The sequence below is a fragment of the Xenopus laevis genome, chromosome 2L, assembly GCF_017654675.1.
Source record: "Xenopus laevis strain J_2021 chromosome 2L, Xenopus_laevis_v10.1, whole genome shotgun sequence".
Classification (NCBI taxonomy): domain Eukaryota; kingdom Metazoa; phylum Chordata; class Amphibia; order Anura; family Pipidae; genus Xenopus; species Xenopus laevis.
This window is the reverse complement of record NC_054373.1, coordinates 95,979,044-96,001,430: the sequence shown is the minus strand read 5'-3', so window position 1 is coordinate 96,001,430 and position 22,387 is coordinate 95,979,044. Positions and strand designations below refer to the sequence as shown.

Below are 22,387 nucleotides of genomic sequence, written 5' to 3'. Positions count from 1 at the left end.
CCAACACACATATCTTTTATCTATGTATTTATATATTTTTACTCATTCTTGTGGTGCTCCCACAACCCCCCTTTGCATCATGATATATTATATATATAATAATAATGTAGTGCAATGTATAAATATATATATATATATATATATATATATATATATATATATATATATATATATATATATATATATATATATATATATATATATATATATATATATATATATATACATTGCACTACATTATTATATATATATATTGCACTACATTATTATATATATAATAATATATATATATATTATATATAATACACAAAATATATATAAATGAATATGCTGTTTATTATATTCTTATAAACGTGACCACTGAGTAGTGATGTCATTTTTGTCACATGACTCACTAAAACTTGTGTATTATAAATAAAGTCCCCCTTGTTGGAAAATATGAGGATATTAGAAGTAACCTCGGAGTTTCATGACCTGTATAAAAATGGTCATGCCATGGAACTCCTCGGTGACTTATAATATTTTACAATAGGGGGTACTTTATTCACTAGATACATACATTTACAGACAGACATGGCCATACTTTAAAATAAATAGAAGCTCCCCATAATGCACACATAAACATAACTATACAGACATACACAAACATACACAATTGCATTTTGTGCAAAATATTGTGACATTGTGATCTAGTTGTATTCTAAACTACAGGAGGAAGCAACCAGAGCGTTAAGAAGGTGTACGTGTGTGTCTGTGGGAAAGTGGGTGTCACTAGGCAGCACAACCTTGCAATAGTGTCTGTATATTATCTATAAGTGGGTGATTGTGTAGAATGTACACACACACATAAATACATACAAGGCAAACTAAAGAGTAGTAACTGCACTTGCACGCAGGCTGGGAGCTGTAGTTTCCCAAATGCTGTATTTTTATTTCACTTCTGACTTTTCAAAGCTTGCCTGGCAAATGTAGGAAGTGCTACTATTAATCGTTATATTTTCCATGTTATCCTGACACTCCTAGTTTAATTATCCCCCATCCTGTTGTCAGATAGTCTGGGAAACCTGCGTCTAGCAGAGAATTCTGGAAACCACTGTTAATCTCCAAGTGTATTAAAGGAATTCTCCATAAACCCAATTAGGCCCCAGCACAGAAAGCCTCCTGCAAATACACAATGCAGTGAGCTCGCCCTGATCCTACTTTAGTGGCCACGACTTGATTCCCCAGTGGCGCCACAACTAGGACCAAGGGACAGTGACACCCAGAGAGGAGATGACACATTGATGCCTATCAATCTCCCTCTATTCGCCCTCTCCCATATGCTTCATGATGAGCATGGCAGTCTTATCTCCCATGGATGTGACAAGAGGGGCAGCCTCATGTTTAAATAATTCATTTAGAAGGAAAAAAGACAAGATATGAAGTAGTCCCCAATCAAGGGGATCTCGTGTTGCCATGTAAACTAAATTGTGTTATCAATACAAGTATGCTGAGCAGATGGGCCCCGCATGGAGCGTTGTGTCCCTTCGGATTGGATTTCACGTCCCTGCTCCCACATGGAATCTAGAATCCCTCGATCGCTGCAGATTGTACATTGTATATTAGCTTATATGTGTTACTGACATCCATGTTTAACCCCCGGCGTGCCGACATGCCTAGCCACACGAGCAAGGGAAGAGGGCGCCCTGAGTCTTGCTGGCTACAGGCGGCAGATTGAGGATAAGGCTTATCTTTATGGAGATTGACTCATCACACTGAAGTCTGCTTGTTGTGTTTAGCATTCACGCCCTTGTCAGTCTGAGAGTGTTTGCATAGGGTAATGGCAGGGCGCCATAGCCAGGTGAGCCACATAGACTACAGGTAGCACTGGCCGACTCTATACCTTCTCTAGCAGCACAAACATGTATATATATATATGTATAATTGAAAAAAAGATATATATAAATTATTTGTTGCCTGTATAAATCTCTATATAGATAGATAAAGCAGGTTCCAATCTGTTCCCAGGAATAGACCAGCCAGTTGGGATCCCTCCCATTGGATTGTATGGGATGAGGAGTGGAGGGTGCAGCTGACACACATTCCCCCCTCAGCTCCTGAGCAGGGATCGCAGCGTTCGGAGGGCGCTGTTTGAAGATTTTTTGGGTAAATATGAAGTGACAAGAGACGGGTCTTATTGTGAGACGTCAGCAGACTGGCGCCAAGCGGCTCTTTAACAAACTGAGCCCCAGTTAATCAGAACAGATCTATAAATGGACGAGTCAGTGCGTGTGTGTGTGTGTATATATGTGTGCGTGTGTGTAAGTGTGTGTATGTGTGTGTATGTGTGTGAATCGTTACAATCACTGGCAGCGGAGCAGAGTGACTAAGCAGAGGGGCGAGAGGCTTCCTAAACCCAACACAACCTGCTGCAAGTATCCCACCACCAAATGTGTCACTTGTCTCTATCTATTCTCAGTGCAGTTACATGTGAAACAATCAAGCGTCATGCCACCCCCCCCCCCCAACATCCTGGCACCCACTTTATTTTAGGCGCACTGTACACAGCGCAATGAGGTTCATGTAGGAAGTGGGCAATGAAGAGCAATGTTGCAGGCAGCGGAGTTAATTGTAGAAAGAGATAGAATGGCAGCGTGTCAAAGTTAAGTGGCAGTCACTCACCCCAAGCTTGGGCTAGAATTCTGGAAATCCACTCACTTGCAGCTCCCCGGCTGAAGAATGCTCCGATCCTAGCTGAACTCTGCACATGACCTCAGGGGCTGGATTTAAAGCGGCGATGCCCTACAGCGCCCAGATTATTCACCCCCAGGCAACAGGCACTGCAGGAGTGCTGCACCTACACACACAACTAGCAGACAGAAAGCAGCAGCCTATCCCCTCAGTGTGTGCCAGCCAAGGAGGTTTTCATACAAGCAAACATGCCCTGTATTTAATGCATGTTGGGCCCCACCTCTCTCTAGCCAGTTTATATGCATCTTGCTCTTCAGCACAGGGCTGAGCCCATTCCCTTACAGTCCATTGTACGCAGACCTGGGTGCCTGGGGGGCAACTTCTAAACTTTCTAACACACTTAACCTGGCATACAGATACAGTGTAGATTTGTGTGGGCAGGTAGGGAGGCAGATGAAGGACGGATTATATAGGAATGGCCATAACTAGGTAGTTAGGATGGCAATAATTTATATGTGTGTGTGTCTATATCTATCATCTATCTATCTATCTATCTATCTATCTATCTATAATTTAGTAATTATAGACAATCTAGCTGTGGCAACAGGTAATTATTGTGGAATAAGGGACTGATATATGAACAGACTGCATAAAGATAAACAGATGGTAGACTAATAGGTATGGCAGAATAAGCAAATCGTTTTAGGTGCTAGAGATAGATGATAGATAGATAGATGATAGATAGATAGATAGATAGATAGATAGATAGATAGATAGATAGATAGATAGATAGATAATAGATAGATAGATAGATAGATAGATAGATAGATAGATAGATAGATGATAGATAGATAGATAGATAGATAGATAGATAGATAGATAGATAGATAGATAGATAGATAGGTGTTGTGTGTGTGAGTGGGGTGAAGGCAGGTGTATAAGTGGGGGAAAGCAGAATCATGTGACTATATCCTACTGTAGGTGTAAGCATGAAATAGAAGGTCTCGGGGAAGCCCAGATGTTACACGTGTGAAACCGGTGCACAAAACGGGCCGAGAAAAAAAGTTGCCCCACCTGGGACCACTGGGCGACCACCCCCCGGCCAGGCGACTTCCCACAAGCCGGCAAGGAAATGCAAGGGAGCCCAGTGTTGGGGACTGAGCCGTTCCAGTGGGTGGGGATTTCCAGCCCTTTCCCGCTGTCATTGGTTAATATTTGATTCTGTTGACATGTTTTCTTACTGCTGATGCTTCCGACACCTTCCTTTTTTTTCTCTCTCCCCCCTCTCTCGTCCAGATCTTGGCCTGAGCTGTCAAAACCCCGCCTATGGAGATCCACAATTGGTCCGAAAAGCGTAAAATCAGCAATCAAGGGGGCTTGGCTCATTAGCGAGGGGATCAGAGCAGGAAGGACATGTGAGATAGTCACAGTTTTCCAGAGATCACGACAAGATCTCACCATTCCCACTCCCATCCTACACCATGACCGGCTGAGCTCACACTTCAGCTCCATAAGTCACACTTGCTCTTCTCTGTCCTTCACTTCAAGCAGCAGCAGCAGCACAGAGGAGCCAGAGTGAGCGCCACAGGCCGGCGGGGAAGCTCATTCCTGGGACTAAAGAGAAGTTTGTGTGTAGGGGGGGGGAGACATACACTGCGCTTTGTAACGAGACTTCCTCTGGCACCAGGACTGGCATCGGACAGGGCTCTATCTCGCTCTGGAAGCTCCTCTCTTCCCTCCTGGATTTGTGTATGCACCGATGAGAGATCCAGCTTTCCCGGGGGCTGCCATGGCGTATCACCCTTTCCACGCTCCCAGAGCAGCCGATTTCCCCATGTCTGCTTTCCTGGCAGCCGCACAACCCTCCTTTTTCCCGGCTCTAACCCTGCCTCCGGCAGCTCTGGGCAAACCCCTATCGGACGCTAGTCTGGCTGGAGCCGCAGAAGCCGGGCTGCACCTTTCGGCCCTCGGGCATCACCATCAAGCGGCTCATCTGCGCTCTCTCAAGAGCCTGGAGCCAGAGGAGGAGGTGGAAGACGACCCCAAAGTGAATCTAGAAGCTAAGGAACTGTGGGACCAGTTTCACAAAATAGGCACGGAGATGGTCATCACCAAGTCTGGGAGGTGAGCCCGCAAGTAGCTCATATATTTCATATAATAATGTGTGCGGTCAGGCAGCAGTGTAACCGTTACAGACAAGTTGCTTGGTGTGTGTGTTTCATTCAGTGTGAATCCGAGCTGGAGAATGTATCGCTTATGGAAAGTGCAAGAAGCCAGGGAAAATGTTTTGTGTGTGTTGCATAATTGATAAATCATTTTTCTTTGGTCTGAAATCATGACAGGCCTAGCGGTAGGGATAGCGATGTCAGCAAAGTACAATAGAAAGCAGAGGCTGCGAGCTCCACATAATGCTGAGCTAGGAGCGAGCTCGTTTAGCAGCAACAGCCCAAACAGACGCCTCTGCGCCAGATCTTGGATCATGTTTGAGAGAGGAAACCCACGCAAAACACACACACACTTTGTGTAAATGTACCTCAGCACCTTGATTTGTTCTTTCTGTTCCTCCCGCTGACTGTTTCCCATCCAGAACAAGTATTTATGGTGCAAGCTAATGTGCTGGTGCATCTGAAATCCTTTTTGGCTTTGATTCCATCCACTGGACGTTTATATGCCAAGAAAACAAGCTCGGATGTCCAATGCACACACACACACACAGATCCGCTGAGACAATTAGAAGTGAGACTTGGCCGTTTCTCTGCGGTCTCCTTGTGTTTCTAAGTTCTAACCCAAAAGAACAGACTGTAGTTCCTATCCCAGGGAAAGCTGCTCTTATATATAGGGGTCTAGAGCCACACCGTGGAGCAGATCAAGCTCGCTGGCTAAAAGTATTCTCATATTGGGTTGCCTCTGTACAAAGTACCAAGTGAGACCTATAGTTCGGAAATGCATTGGCTTCCACCCTCAGGCAGGCCTGGCATATGTTACCGCTCAAAAGATCCTTTGTAGCAAAACTAGTAGTGAGCTATCATTGCAAGTGAGCTCTGCGCGCTCTCTTTACTTGTTGAATTCTGATCCCTTTCCTTCTGTTGCAGGCGAATGTTCCCCCCATTCAAAGTAAGGGTAAGCGGCCTGGACAAGAAAGCCAAGTACATTCTGTTAATGGATATAGTGGCTGCGGATGACTGTCGTTATAAATTCCATAATTCCCGTTGGATGGTAGCTGGCAAAGCTGACCCAGAGATGCCCAAACGCATGTATATTCACCCTGATAGCCCTGCCACAGGAGAGCAATGGATGGCCAAACCCGTTGCTTTTCACAAGCTCAAGCTCACCAATAATATATCAGACAAACATGGCTTTGTAAGTATAAACATTTCATCTTTACCATTTGCTCCATGGTCACACTATGTACCTCATTATGTGCATTTATATATATATATATATATATATATATATATATATATATATATATATATATATATATATATATATATATATATATATATATATATATATATATATATATGCCATCTATACCTAGATATGTGGGCACCAGGGCCAAGGGCAATTGCTGAAAATAATCATTTGAATATGCTTCATTAGAAGAGAGACAGATGTATCTAGGTTTTAATGTATTTTCAGACCTATGTTGTGGACTGAATGCATTTTTAATGGGGGAATGTTAATATCCTGCACTTGGCAAGAGCAGCAGGCACATTATTTTAATAAATGTACCTTAACCACAATGGGTTTACTATTCCCCCTGGATAATGGAGTTTTTAACTTTACGGTGGACTTAAAATTAGGAAATTAAATACTCACATAGTTAAAAGAGACAATTGCTCACCTGGAATGTATATTTGTAGTGGGAGTCGCAAGTTTCATACAAGAAATATGTATCCATATTAACTTCAGAGATACTTACATGGATAATTCATAACTGATTTAGAATAGGCACCTTGCTCTGGCTAGTTCTAGACACGAAACTTCTTGTTTTTGTAGCATTTAAATCAACCTCAAGTGAAATACTGATCCGCTCCTACATATATTAATTTATCCTATCATATTTGTACACTATGTGATTATGGGTCTTGTAGAGAAAGTTTTTTGGTAACCTTGAATAAAGTAAAATGATATATTACATTACATATATATATGTTACATGCTATATAGGTGCTGTCAAGATATTGCTGTACTTGTTTCTCGTGGGGATCTTGAAATTATATTATATTTTCTAAATATTTGGCTTATTAAAAGATTCCTGTGATCATCTTTTGATATCTGGGGATCGTGCAGCAATTGGTACAGCAACAATATAACCACCACGGTAATTTTGTGCGTTAGGAGAATCCCCAAGAGATAGTATTTAAAATAAATCTGGAAAATGTTGGGGATTAAACAAAGCTGCTGAAATGAGGTCATGGAGAGACTGTGTGTCTGAGAGGGGTCGGTAGGATAGGTAAAGCATTCCTTGCCCTGACCAACCCTTCCCAATCACCTAGGCAGAGGACAGAGGCAATTTCTTGTCTAGTTTTATGTACTTTCTTAGGCTTAAACATCACAATAGCCACAGTTTAATTTCGATCAAAGAAAAGTTTAAGAAACCATTAAAATCTTAATACTGCAGCGATCAATTGATCCAGAGAGGAAAGAAAAATAAACCAGCTAGCGGGGGTTACTGGGAGTTTGCTTTAGAAATGAATTCCTCATGTCAGAAAATAGACTCCTGAGTGGGACAATTCATTCTTCCTGGGCTGATCTTATACACAGAGTATTTTAGTATTTCTCCCCTGCCTGACTCCGACCCTCCTTCTAGACAAATGAGAAGCTTCCTGAATGGCTCTTTGCGTCCTTATCAGCATTCAGTGCAATCGCAGTCTCTGCCTTTTGACAACTATTAAGTAAATCAAAGGGAAAATGACCCGAACTTTTTTTTTTTTTTTTTTTTGATATGGTAATTGAAAGGATTTAGAGACTTTACTCGACTTTATGGTGCAGTCAATCAATTCGTTAGGTACTTAACAACAGACCCCAATACAGCGAACTTTGCGCCTAGTCCTCTAAATAACAATGTCTAACGTTTGAATTGTGCCTCGTTCCACCATCACAGAATAAAAGCGAGCTCATTTATTATTATACTTCTGTGTGTGTGCAAAGTAAATACTCTAGTCGGTCAATTAATCTAAGAAAATGAGAGTCATTTGGGAGAGTAAAAATTCATACATGTGGCATAATAAGATATGTTGAATAATATTTTATGGTAGGGAAATCTACTGTATGTAAAATTATATATATACCACCATAAATACAGACATACAGACATATATATATATATATATATATAAAATAAGATGCTTGAATACTAAAAATAATTTCTCAGTTATTGTTAATAATTAAAAGACTCTACCTGAGGAATTTAACTTGGCACTGCCCTACAATCTTGCAGGTTTCTGTTCCCAAGAACTGACATACAGTAGGAAAGGGCAAGGTCAAGTTTAGAATTCATTTATTTCCATGGCATCTCTTTAGTGGCAGATACTGTGAAAGCAGCTGTGATGACAGCAAGTTTGTTTTGCTAGTAAAGCAGTATCCCTGATATTGATGAACTATAAAAAGTTGTAGGGCAAGCATAGCATCTACTCTCCATACAGATGCCAGCTAACGCTAAGCTACTTGTCCTACCAATGTGCACATGATGAACCTCCCCAAGGTTCTGGATGCTAGTATTATGCCCAAATATTATTTCAGCCGGTGGCCCTCTTTTAAACATTAGCAGGCTATCGCTTTCCTCCCCATTTATCACTGTGAGACATGTATATACTTCCCTAATGACAGTGTCTTTGGGGGCTGAGGAAATCCAAGCACCTACCATGGCATTAACCTGGATTAGTTTAAATTCTGAATTTGTTCCAAAACCTTTAGTGTTTCAGCGCTGAGTGTATGGTAATCCCAAATATGTTCTACATACCACTCTATTGGTTTATAGTGGAAACCGAATAAGGATTCTATATCCAAACAGTCAGTTGATGGTGCTGCATTTCACTGCAACATCGCCTGTTTACAGTGGAAGTGGAAAAAAACACAAGCGAATGTTTGGATATTTTTTTTTCTCTTCTAAGGGAAAAAGTCTAAGGGAAAAATGAATGCATCTGCAAAGGCTTTCGTTTCCTCGTGTAGAGATCTGTTTCTCTGAAAGGCCACATTCTGTTATATTAAGCTGGGCAGCAGGGTTTAATCAATGCCCATCTGTAGCTTGGCCGTGCCAGGCAACAGCAGCAGCAGGATGGATTTTTTTTTATTTCATTGGGGATTTGCACGCCTGAATGGGAAATGCTGTTACAATTTTTCGTTCTCTAAATTTTCCATTGATAGAACAACAATCAGATCGATTCGTTTTACGACACTTTAAGCATATTTATTTCACCCAATCGTTTTAATCTTTTATGAAATCAGGATAGCATTTCATACACTCGATGTAATGTTTTCTGACCACAAAGGGATTTGCCTTTTGCATAAATCCTATTTCAGCACAGATCCAAAGCCATATTATTGGTAGGGCAGATTCTAAACCAATCTGTATGGATCTGTATCTTCCAGTATGATTTGTCTGTCAAATTCATGTCTTGTTAGTAAGTAAATAAGCAAATACCCAGCATGGCAGTCCAATCATTTCTCATTATTTGTGTTATTAGAAAATATAGGAATATTTATTTATTTTCCTATCTGAGAACGTCCTTTATATTCTTTAAAAACAAAACAAATGAAACTTATTAAACATAAACACCTCCAGAGAGCGTTTGATATGCGACAATGTTACAATGTAATATATTTTGCGTTTTTTTGTCACGTCTAACACAAAGCATATTTTTTGTATCTTTCAGACCATTCTGAATTCCATGCATAAGTATCAGCCACGGTTTCATATAGTGAGAGCCAATGATATCCTGAAACTTCCCTACAGCACTTTTAGGACATATGTATTTCCAGAGACAGATTTTATAGCGGTGACTGCTTATCAGAACGATAAGGTAAGGAATTCCTTTCTTCTGTCAGGCCTCTAGCATAGATCTTGGAGAAGGGGCATGAACTCTCTCTGTTTGTCTCTCTCCCTTTCTTTAGATCCCATACACATGTTTATTATTGCCCAATATTTTCAAACAGGGCCTTACTGTACATACTGCCTAGTGGAAGGGGCAATTTTTTAATATCCTGTTATCTACTAGGATTTAATAATGTATACGTTTTATGGCTTGTTGAACAAATTATTGGTCCAATTAACACTTTGCGGTTTTGTTCTATTTTATAAGACACTTAGATTTTATATTTTCGGTTTGGTGCAATATTAGACCCAGGTCCCATACTTTATTGCCATCTTTTAATTCCCAGCTCTTTTAGGATGGTGAGGCTGGACCTAGGTCTTTGTTAATTGGCTCGAGCTGTTTTCCTTGGCGTCTTTTATCTGCATATGCTAACATTCTACTTGAATGTAGGCAGCACCAGAAAGACTCCCCCAGCTTGCATGTGCGCATGCGCATGGTCCCTGCCCCAGCACACACCTTTACCCCTTGCTGCTGATGTTAATTGACAGATCTGTCGGAGGGTCCTGGTGGGCTTGTTCCAATCGTAAACTTTATGGCAAAGAGTCACGATCGATTAAAGAACACTTTAGAGTGTAGGCCAGCCACAAGCTACCAATGTTCATAAGCTGTGCATCCCAAAACAGCCTGGGGCCATTATTAAACTCCACTCTCCCTGATTGAATTTGTCCAGCAGCAAAACAATACACAATGAGCTCATTTGTGAGGCGTCTCTTTATTCACAAATAAACAGGAAAACAAGGACAAAGACAAAAATATATCACAGGTAGCTGGTCACAATTTGAATGTTAAAAAAAATATATATAAAATATATGTTATATATTATATTATTTATAATAAATATATTATTTATTATTTCTGAATTATTTTTACATTTTAGTCAGGCATATGAATGATAGGAAATATAAGTGGATATGGTCTGGATCACGTGGATGCCTTTTGCATGAATAATACCTTTAAATATATTTTAATTCTTTCTGGGAAAGTTTTAACGGACTCTCCTTATCTGATCTCATTGTATATAGATTGGTACATGGGAACTCAATAAAGGTCTCTTAAAAAAAGACAAAAAAAAAAAAATATTTTAGAAAGGAAACAAAACAGGAATTCGTAAATGTTTATGAAATGTAATATGCAGCTTTAAAAAGGAACATATTTCAAAACGATGAATTATTAATTGATGTAATGTCGCCTGCCCCATAATTCAGCCTTATGTGAGAGATAAGAATAGCTTTTAACCAACACAGCAATGTTTAGTCGCCATCTTCCCTCCAGGGGGCTCTGAAAAATAACTTCCTATCATTAAAACTCTATTAATAATTCAGGGCAAACCTCAGCATCATTTTTAATAAAGCATGCGGTGTGTTAAACCTGGGAGACTGCGTGTTCTAATCTGTTGGTAAGGGAGCCTGCCCAGTGTGGGGGATCCAGGGGCAGAATTCTGCTTTATATACATAAAGAACATAGTTAGAATGGAACCTGCCTGTTAACCCTTTCCATTGGTACAACACAGAATAAATATTAGTATTCGTCCACTTGCTTTGCAACCAGACATTGCATTGAGTATTTTAAGGTATTTTTGAGTCCTTACAGGGAAATATGACATTTTTTTGTTAGCTATGATAATAGTGTAAAGCATTGTGGGGAAAGCTGGAGACGAACGACAGGGGGTTGCTGTTTTGTTTTAGTCAGACTGAATTATTTGCCTACTGCGTGCTACTAGCTAGTGCAGGGATAAAGTAAACACACAGACACTGACACTTCCACTCGGATTAACCTGTTTTACAATTGTTAGCGGATCACAATGGGCACACTAACTCATTCATTGTAGGCATCTGAGACAACACCCAGATCCCTGAGACCCAGGGTGGAATGTCTGTCTGCCTGCCTATCTATCCATTTTATCTGTCTGAATTTTATTTGTAAAAAAAAAAAAAACATATTAAATACATTTATAGCGGGGTCTTTATCTTAGACCCAACAGGGCTGGAAAACATGGTTGTCCTCTTATCCAATAGATCAAATCAAGATATGTCAAACGGTTGTATTATTGAAATATTTGTTTATGTATATATATATATTTTTTTCCCTTCTCCTTTAGATCACTCAGCTTAAAATTGATAACAATCCATTTGCTAAAGGATTTAGAGACACTGGGAATGGAAGAAGAGAGAAAAGGTAACTAGATTAGAGGTGCAATCAACTTGGCTACAGGGGGATTAGATCTGATTCATTCTGGGCCACGTTTGTGAGCTATTTACAAATGGCTAGAAATATGGCGCAGCAGGGTTTTTGTATTTTCTAAATTACGATGTAACCTTCTTTCTTGTGGTGGCGGGTATGGGGCTAAATAATTATGCAACGGTGTGTCGCTTTATATCAGCATTTAACCCCTTTTCTCCTGGTTTGTTTGGGAATCAGGAAACAACTGAGCCTGCCATCCCTTCGGATGTATGAAGAGCAGTGCAAAGCAGACAGAGATGGCGCAGAATCAGATGCCTCTTCCTGTGATCCTGCCCCAGGCAGAGACTCTCTACATTCCCCCCTGAGCGCAGAACCCAGCCCTCTCCGGCTGCACCGCAATAATAGAGGTAATTGCGCTGCGTCCTGCAACTCCCAGGATTAGTGTGTCTGAGCCCCTGCACTTTCGTTGGTCTAACTGCATTCTCATTAGTCGCTCACATCCAGCAGTCCCATGGTCATTTTTCCACTGTAGTCGAGCTAGACAAATGTAAGCACAGCTCAAAGTCAGTGTGCTGCTGCTAACCTGAATTCAGGACAAAATTCTGGACTTTCCAGCTTTCCCAATAATTAATGGCAAAATGAACACAGCCAATTTACCTTTAAATACTTTAAGTACTCCCAAGCAGACAACACGTATTACTATTTACTGTATCACTTGCTTTGCATTCATTTTCCATTTTGAATCTGGCCACCATTAAAGTTACATTTAGCTGTTGCCTCTTTTACAGTAATGAGGAGTTGATTCATGAATCTGCAAAGGAAATTCAAATAAAAACACGAAAAAAAAACCTATTAAAAATATTTGTAATATTCGATTATATTCAATATTCTTTGTGTATAATTTCCCTTTTCCCATGGATGTATAATTACCATAATCACATTAATAACAGTTTCTATTAGAACTTGACTACAGTTTCTTCTAAAAGCAGGCTCTCAAATATAATTCTTAGGTGCTGGAATTATTATTATTTTTTTATTTATTTTTCTTACAATTTTTAGTTTTACTTTCTTCAAGCACAATGCAAATAAAAAGCTTAACTCACCTATTGAAATAAATTCCATTGATTTATACCATAAGTATTATTCCATTTTTCACGCTGCACAAATAGTTCTATTCTACACATCAAAGGAGAGAAATGTCTGTTTTCACTCAAGGTTGTATAAAACTAAACAGAGAAGTCAGAGCCCAAAGTCATGTAAATCAATGAACTCCGAATAATAGTATTTTCTTCATGTGTATTCTATCTTTATATTTCCCCACACACAAACAAGCAGTTTATGTTCGTTTTTTTCTATTTGGATTAAACGATAAAGATATCAATCAAGCAGATTGAATGCATCAGTGTAGCTTATTTCCATTCCATAAACACACGTACCATAGAAAGAAATACAATATGGTAAAAGAGAGAAGAGAACAGGGTGCATTAAGTGAGAATCCTGTGTATAGATGTGCTGGAGGTTATACAAAGTTGTAAATATTCAAGGACGCAGTGACAGTGTTCCTAGATGCGAAAGAGGGGGACTGTGATTCTATCACTGCTGATTTACCTCTTTGACTACTCAATCAATTAACCTGCGATTTCTCCTGTGCTGCAGAAGAGAAGTTCGGGGCAGACAGTGACCAGGAGCTGGACAGGCGAGAGATCAGGAGCGCCAGAAGCCATAGCCCAGTTGGCCACCGTAGCCCCCCTAGTAGCCCCAGACTCGAAGACAGGGGCAAAGACAAGAGCACTCCAGAAAAGAAATCCGACTCCCCAGAAAGTCGCAAGGACGGCAGCGACTCTCTATTCAGCAGCATCAGGAGCTTAGAGAAAGACAAGGCGGAGAGCAGGAGGAAAGAGGACTCTAAAAGTGACCCGGAGTGTGGGAGTTTAAGTAAAGAGACCTTTGCCCCCCTGATGGTACAGACTGATAGCCCACCTCACCTGAGCGCTAGCCATCTGCAAAGCCTGGCTCTCTCAGGCCTCCACGGCCAGCAGTTTTTTAACCCCTTGAACGCCGGACAGCCTTTGTTCATTCACCCGGGACAGTTTACAATGGGCCCGGGAGCCTTCTCTGCCATGGGCATGGGACATTTACTAGCCTCAATGACAGGGGCAGGTGCTCTGGATAATGGCAGCCTTTCCTCAGTGCAGGGGGCAACGGGAGCAGCTAATCCTTTCCCATTTCACTTTTCCCAACACATGCTGGCCTCTCAGGTAAGAGTCATATTCTCTAATGACTGCCCTTGTTTTTATAAAATGTTAATGCTTGTGCGTTTGCCCTGACCCACCACAAGATGTCGCTGTTGTTATTAACCTTGCAAATTAAGAAACATATATAGGCGACTTATTACTTTAGCTGCAATGTCAGTAGAATGATTTATAGTCGGATCTGACATTCTCATGCCCATTTGCACAACGGACACAGTTCTACTGAACTCTTTGGCAAACAGGCTGTTTGTAACCTTTTCATTTTCTTCCTGAATGAACCCGATACAGAGTTTCCAATATCTCTGGGAATTTTCTATGTCTCTGAGAAATAGACCCGGTGCTTGCATTAATATGGCATACAGTTTCATAGTGGTCAGATCGTCTGACTGTCCTGCTTGGCTGCCAATATCTGTCGTGTGTCCTGTTCCATAATACTTCTGGGCTTTATATTTGTAACAAAGAAATGGAATCAGCGATGTACAGTTTTTGTACCTTTAATATTTCATTTTGCACGGGAAATACAATGTAATAAACGTATATTCTGTGCAAAACTGTGCTCTTTTTTGTTTTTTACATTGTGAAAGAAAATGCAGTTATAAGCAACTTGCAGTTTTAAAGTTATTTTTAAATGTAACTTGTAAGGAATATTTGACTGGCTATTTACTCCTGGCTGGGATTCTTGCAACAATATAAAAGAAGCCAGCTGATAATGAACTTTAAGGAGAATTGACATTGTCTCAATAGTCAGAACCAGGGAGTAGAAAGGGATAAAGAATTACAACTTTGTGCTGAAATTCTCTTTACAAATAACTATTGACAATTTATTAATGTATGATTTTTTTTTTTTAAAGTTGCTTAGAATAGAATTTTCTTTCAATAACAATTCTTGGAGGTAGAGTGTCCTGGTGAAGTCGATACATGAAAAAAGTTTACAATTAAAATGTTTTATCTGTGGAATGTTATATAGAATGTTGTGCTTTAAAGGATGGATTGGTGTCTATAAACTGTTAATCTTAGGTGTGTGTATTTTTTTATATGTGAAAGCCTTGAGGAGATTATTACCTAGACCTTTAGATGGGAAGTTGAAAGAACGTTGGGCTGGAAATATATTAAAACTGCTTCCCAATTAACTGGAGTACACCAGGCTGCCAGCAGAGGACGCCCCGCTAGACCCTGTTATACTTCGCATAGGCCTTCAATTATATATATATATATATATATATATATATATATATATATATATATATATATATATATATATGTTTTTGTTTATTTAAATATGTAGTTAAAAGTTGCATCATGTAACAGGTACAGGGCATTGCTTATTATAGCGCTGTGTTGAAAAAAATGGGTGCTTATAGGGATTGTTCTTTTATTTACTGATGGACATTGTATGCTGAATATCTCTCTTCTTTATCCCCTAGGGAATACCAATGCCCGCATTTGGAGGGTTGTTTCCTTATCCCTACACTTACATGGCAGCAGCTGCAGCAGCTGCATCGGCGATGCCAGCTACCAGCGCTGCGACTACTATGCCAAGGAACCCTTTCCTCAGCAGCACAAGGCCCCGCCTCCGCTTTAATCCCTACCAAATCCCGGTGGGCATTCCTCCCAGCACTAACCTCTTGACCACTGGCTTGCCTGGCAGCCTCAACCCGGGATCAGAGAGCTCCAAACCTGGCAGTAGCCGGGAGTCCAGTCCAATCCCAGACACTCCTGTGCCCAAAAGGTCCCACTCAAACTCCCTCTCTCCCAAAGCCTCCATGAAGGATTCCATAAATGAGCTGCAGAACATCCAGAGACTCGTCAGTGGGTTGGAGAGTCAGAGGGAAATCTCCCCTGGCAGGGAGACACCAAAGTGACTGGCACCTTTGCCCTTAACCTGAGCCATAAGGGCTTAAAAGCACTGGGATCTTGTACAGCACACTCTATTTATTGAGCAGGAGCAGCAATCAAATGAGAATCTGAGACTAATGCAACCACACACTGAAACCCCACCAAGTATGAAGGCTTGAGATGATTTACAATAGCAAAAACTCATTTCTATCTCTGTAGAAACATCCTCTCTGAATTCTACACCTGCCACTGGGCCTGGACAGCTGCCTTATTCTTAGCCATGGTGAACTCATCATAATAGTGCTATTGTAAGGGCTCACCCCCTTTCCCCACACTTCAAGTGGCATGGCCCAAGAATGCAAAGACTCTAAACTTGATGATGGACAAATAGGCAGTGGATGGGCGAAACAAGAATTCTTCAGATTTCTTATTAAAGCAGGTCTGGGACCTGTTTGTTCACAAATGACTGTGGAAACACAATGCAGATACGAAGTATGTCTAATCCCATTGTGAATACAAAATAACTAAAAGATATAAATATATATATATATTATGTTGGATGGTCAAACAAAGATTCCATCCTTAGTTGAAGCCGCATACTTAGAAAGCATTTGTTGTCAAAAAAAAAAATCCGAAAGCTGGTGCAGCAGTAGGGTATTATACCTACTCAGGGCCCAAAAATATTTATGGAAACATAGTAATTTGTGTAAATAAGCTATAAGGATCCCAAAATATGCAAATTGTTATTAATTTATTCAGAGTTGTACATGATGTGTACATAATATTTAGAGAATAATTCATTGCATTTAATTTTCCTCATTTTTTTCCAATTTACATGATACATATATATATATATATATTGTAAATGAAAACCTATTTAGCATTTTGTGATTGAAGGACATACGTATGGTTTCTTTACTGTGTTTGTAGCTGCCTGTCCCCTCTGCACAGGACAATCGTGTGCCATGCTTGCACTCTAGTGACATTGGCTTCTTACAGGACTCCAAAACGAAAAAAAAAACTCCCTGTCATGGTGTCACACAGTGGGGTGCAAGGCAGGAATAAACCTCAGGTTTTCGTTTTTTTTTATTTTTTATTTTTTTTTCCTTTTTCACTCGAGTTCAATAAAAGTTTAATGATCACAAATCTGCGTTATGTTTGTTTAATCCATGATTTCAAACGTGCTGGTTACTCGGGTATCTGTTCATTTTCTTTCTTTAAAAAGTCACACATTACAATAAAACATAAAAAATATATCTATTTATATAGATATATTTAATTTATGGTCCTTGTTCTCATTTTGGGAATACACAAGCAGATAGAGATCGATATCTCCTAGATAGATAGATGATTGATAGATAGATAGATTGATTGATAGACTGATAGATGATAGATAGATTGATAAATAGATGATAGATAAATTGATAAATAGATAATAGATAGATAATAGATCTATTGATAAATAGATACATAGATAGATAGATGATTGATAGATTATAGATGATAGATTGATAAATAGATGATAGATAGATTCATTGATGATAAATAGGTGATAGATTGATAAATAGATGATAGATAGATTGATAAATAGATAATAAATAGATACGTGATAGATCGATTGATAAACAGATACATAGATAGATGATAGATTATAGATGATAGATAGATTGATAAATAGATGATAGATGGATAGATAATAGATAGATAGATAGATTATAGATGATAGATTGATAAATAGATGATATTAGATAGATAGATTGATAGATAGTGGATAGATTGATAAATAGATGATAGATATATAGATAGATAGATAGATAGATAGATAGATAGATAGATAGATAGATTGATAAATAGATGATATTAGATAGATAGATAGATAGATAGATAGATAGATAGATAGATAGATAGATAGATAGATTAGACAGAAGAGGTGGGAGCAGACTTCGTTCTAATAAAAAGATAACGAAAGAAAAAGAAATCAAAGAGAAAAAAAACCTTGCAATTAACACCTAAGCTGTATCATATTTTTTTGTTTATGAGGATTCGTTTAAATGTCGGACAGTGGACATACCTGAAATATTAATTTACAGAACACACAAGTCTTATGAATTATATGTGAATTAAAAAACAATTAGATGAAAATAAGCTTACTCTAGGAGGAATCGTTCCTATCATCTTGCCTTTGCAATATAAATTAGTATATTATTTTAGTTATGCCATTACATTTTAAAATTTTAAGAAAAAAAAGGCACAATTAAGCTTGGTGTTACTTATTATTTTTCTAATTAAAAAAATGAAGACCCAAATCATAATTTTTACCTCCCTGTATGAGAGTAATATTACAAATATATTGCAGAATCACACACACAGGCCCCTTTGGCTTTCAGCTAGTTGTTTCCATTAGATTCAGGTTTATTGTAGGAGTAGAATTAAGCGCCCACGTGAAAGTGCCTGGTTGAGTGGAAGTCTAAGCCAGCGGATGGCAGACGAGGGCACGGAGCGATTTCTGCTCTGGTCGGGATGTTAGTTATTATTTGCAATTAGTGCAGATTTAGAGAGTTTGTTAGAAATAGTCGATGCCTGCACTTAATTTCGATCAGGAAAGATTAAAATGCTCCCCATCCGCTTTCTATTATTGTAATGGAAACTCTCGCAAGACTTTTATAGAAGGGGGGGGGGGGTGCTGAGATCGGTTTCCCAGTCCACTAAAGTGCGTCCAAAGATTTCTCGCTTGATTATTCCTCGAAAGAAGTGGTGGACTGAGAGCAGAGAGCATGATCCGGTGAGTGGGATATATACTTTGGCACAGGGCGCCCGTAACTCTTAATTCCCACTGTTTCCTCTCTTTTAGGAGATGGAGTGGAAGGGGGGGGGGGGGTTGGTTTATACGGAGACATTTCCTCTCGCTCTGCCTGTCCCAAGGGAATAGAATTAAGTACAATCGCCATGTAAAGGAGTTTAACTACATAGGGAATATTTTCCTTTAAAAGACTAAGGCATTCAGGGTGTGTTTATAAATATAGGTATATAGGGGGATATATAATTTAGTGAATAAAGTATCCCCTGTTGTAAAATATAAGGATATTAGAAGTTACCTCGAAGTTCCATCGGCCTCCTGTTTTTATATAGGTCATGGAACTCTGAGGTAACTTCTAATATCCTCATATTTTGCAACTGGGGGTACTTTATTATAATTCACAAATTTCAGTGAGTCATGTGACCGAAATTACATCAGAACTCACCGTTTATAACTGATGACATCAGAACTCACTGTTTATAAGGATATAATTTACAGGATATTCATGGCTTTTGTGTAATATATATAGTGAATAAAGTACCCCCTCTTGTAAAATATAAGGATATTATTAGTTACCGAGGAGTTTCATGACCATATAAAAACACCAGGCCGAAGGCCGAGTGTTTTTATACAGGTCATGGAACTCCGAGGTAACTTCTAATATCCTCATATTTTACAACTGGGGGTACTTTATTTATTATAATACACAAATTTTAGTGAGTCATGTGACAGAAATGACATCACTACTCACCGTTTATAACTGATGACATCACTACTCACCGTTTATAAGGATATAATTTACAGGATATTCATGGCTTTTGTGTATTATAAATATATATATATATATATATATATATATATATATATATATATATATATATATATGTGACATGACTGCAGAACAAATTAATGTAAGGTCACAGGCACACCCTGTAACTGAACCAAATGCTATATCAGCCACTGTGTCTTCCTAGATATATTATATTATAAATATATTATTTGTACCCAATATGAAAAGGGGCAGCTGCTAACACACATCTAAATGATAAAATGAACACAGGCAAAAATAAAGAAATCCTGTTTCAAGGTTGCAGTCAACAGCAGTTTCGGGTCCAGCAACTTAATGCCAACACTCTGGCACGGAATGTGGTTCAGTATGGCACTAAACTATTGCAAGCATGCATTATTATAACGCATTATACTAATGAAGTACATTGCACCCTGACATTGTAGTAATGCTGCCATAAAGGCAATGACGCCTTGTATAAGAGACTGCACTCTAATATAAGCATACATTGCCCCATAGGCAGTGGTGTAACTAGATATCACTGGGCCCCACAGCTAATTATTTTTCAGACCCCCAAAATGTCTAGAGGTTGATCTGTTTTACCAATATTTATTGAAATTGTATATAAATTAGGGCCTCATGGGGCCCCTAAACCTCCGGCCCCCCCTGCAGCCGCAGGGTCTGCTTCCTCTGTAGTCACACCCCTGTCTATAGGGATGCACCTTGCTCAGTGCCATTGTATTAGAGCAGCCTTTTGGTGAGTGCCCTGTATAACGACAACTATCTGCCTGTCACCAACTACATTGTACATTCACTTTTTCTACTTTTTCTAAGTGCCTTGGGTTTTCACATGATCTAGTAATCTTAAATCAAAAGAAGTCACATATCGCTTTCATCTCTAAGATATTTCACAATTCACTGGACCTTTTGATGTTACTGTCTCTTCTATCTCTTGGTGATATATGCACCCCAAAATGCTGTTAGAATCTTCTGTGGAATCAAAGTGAAGAAAGTTACTGCCCATATTTATCTATCTATGACTATCATTGTGGGGGTCTTGTATATTACTAGCCCTTTTTAACAAAAATGTATTTTCATGGCATGGTTTCACTTTGGTTAGCCACAATGTATTGCAGATGTCCTTTTTAAATCCCAGTGGCAACACAAAGTTTAAGAAATAGGGTTTATTACCACCAGGTGTATTAGGAACCACACAGGTCAATTAAAACGCCCCCATCAAACCTTACTATGTATTTCATTTTTAGAAACACGACTTCTTAAATTATATGTATATTTTACACAAGAACCACGAATGTCAAATAAATTCTTAATTATTTTGTCAGCCACAACAGAGGCCTAGGGCTACTACAGTTTGAATTTGTTATTTAAAGTTGGGGTACATTGTTCGGTAGATAGTCTCAGTTTTTTTCTTTAATCTGCCCACTAGCCAGATTATCCAAAGTACAGGGCAGCTTCTGCCATGAGGCTAGATGAGACCCTTGCCTCAGGCGGCAGCGAGCGGCCAGTTACAAGGGGCGGCAAAAAGTGGCCTCTTGTAACTTTAAGAGCCGAACTTGCGGGTTTCAACCAGGAAATTCGGCTCCGCTAGTGCAGAGAGCGCCATTGCGCTTAATGCACTAGCGATACTGCCCCCTTAGACCCGCTCCAACGCTAATTTTTAAGCACAGAGCGGGAGAGTATCCAGTGTCAGACTGGGACACCAGGGGCCCACCTAAAAACCTTAGAACAGGGGCCCACTCTCAATATTATTATTCTTCCTCTCCTCACTCAACCTCTATTCTCCTAGTCTCTTTAGTTATACATCCTACAACCCATTATTCCATCTATTTATTTGTTCTCATAGGGAATGGCCATGAAATAAGTCAAATGTTTAGCAGCACAAGGGCCAACTGATACCTGGGCCCACTGGGAGTTTTCCTGGTGTCCCGGTGGGCCAGTCCAACACTGCCATTATCCCTCTCTTCTTTTTTTTCCTTTCCTTTTCAAGCGTGGGTTTATAGTACAGTAATTAATGAGGTAATAAACAACCCTTTCTTCAGTCATTATCTTTCTTCTCCAGAGGAGATTTATTAACTAAACTAAAACAAAACAACAAAAAAAAAAAGATTTAAATCCCTGCAGCAGCAGCAAAGATAAGATTAGGGTGCCCTCTGCTGTTCAGAAATGATAAAGAGAATAATTTGGTGTTGGGGTTTTTAGCCAAATGTTTTGTTTTCAGGCACGAAATCCTTTCCTGCTTACATTTATTCTCGAGTGTATATGTCGCTAACCGCACGGGAAATGTTAATTATTTTTTTTCTGTTTTCTGAAATACCGAATTGAGTTTTAGAAACGGCTTATTATGGGGCTATGAAGATCTGCCGTCAAACCAAAGTATCTTAATAGAGATACATTTAGATATATATTATAATAGATCTAGCTGGGCTGTGGGTGTTTGGGGAAATTTACAGATGAATAAACAGTATTCTGAAAACATAAAATATCATATGCAGATATCTGCGTGGAAATAATCATAATTATCGTTAATTTTTGTAGCAAGACTACAATTGCTGGGGGTTGTTAATTAGGTTACTCACCAGCTGCAGGTTTCTGTGTAATGACAGTCAACTTTGATACGGTGCTCTGCACAAAGGAAATCGAAAATTCCAAGGAAATATCTTTTGCATTTTCAGCTTCCTGTTTTGTAGTGTAACTCTCCTGTTATTGGGATATTAGGAGACAGAACAGACTGTTGATCTGGAAG

At 39.3% G+C, this 22,387-nt stretch overlaps 1 protein-coding gene across 1 annotated transcript; it reads left to right on the top strand.

Annotated features, from left to right (window-relative positions):
* The first annotated feature begins 4,114 nt into the window (after positions 1-4,114).
* Positions 4,115-17,153, top strand: tbx2.L (T-box 2 L homeolog). Its single transcript, NM_001087905.1, is given in 7 exon segments — positions 4,115-4,794; positions 5,763-6,030; positions 9,552-9,698; positions 11,869-11,945; positions 12,189-12,358; positions 13,608-14,209; positions 15,628-17,153. Coding segments are annotated over 7 exon segments (2,067 nt in total). The 5' UTR covers positions 4,115-4,429; the 3' UTR covers positions 16,066-17,153.
* The last annotated feature ends 5,234 nt before the right edge of the window (positions 17,154-22,387 follow it).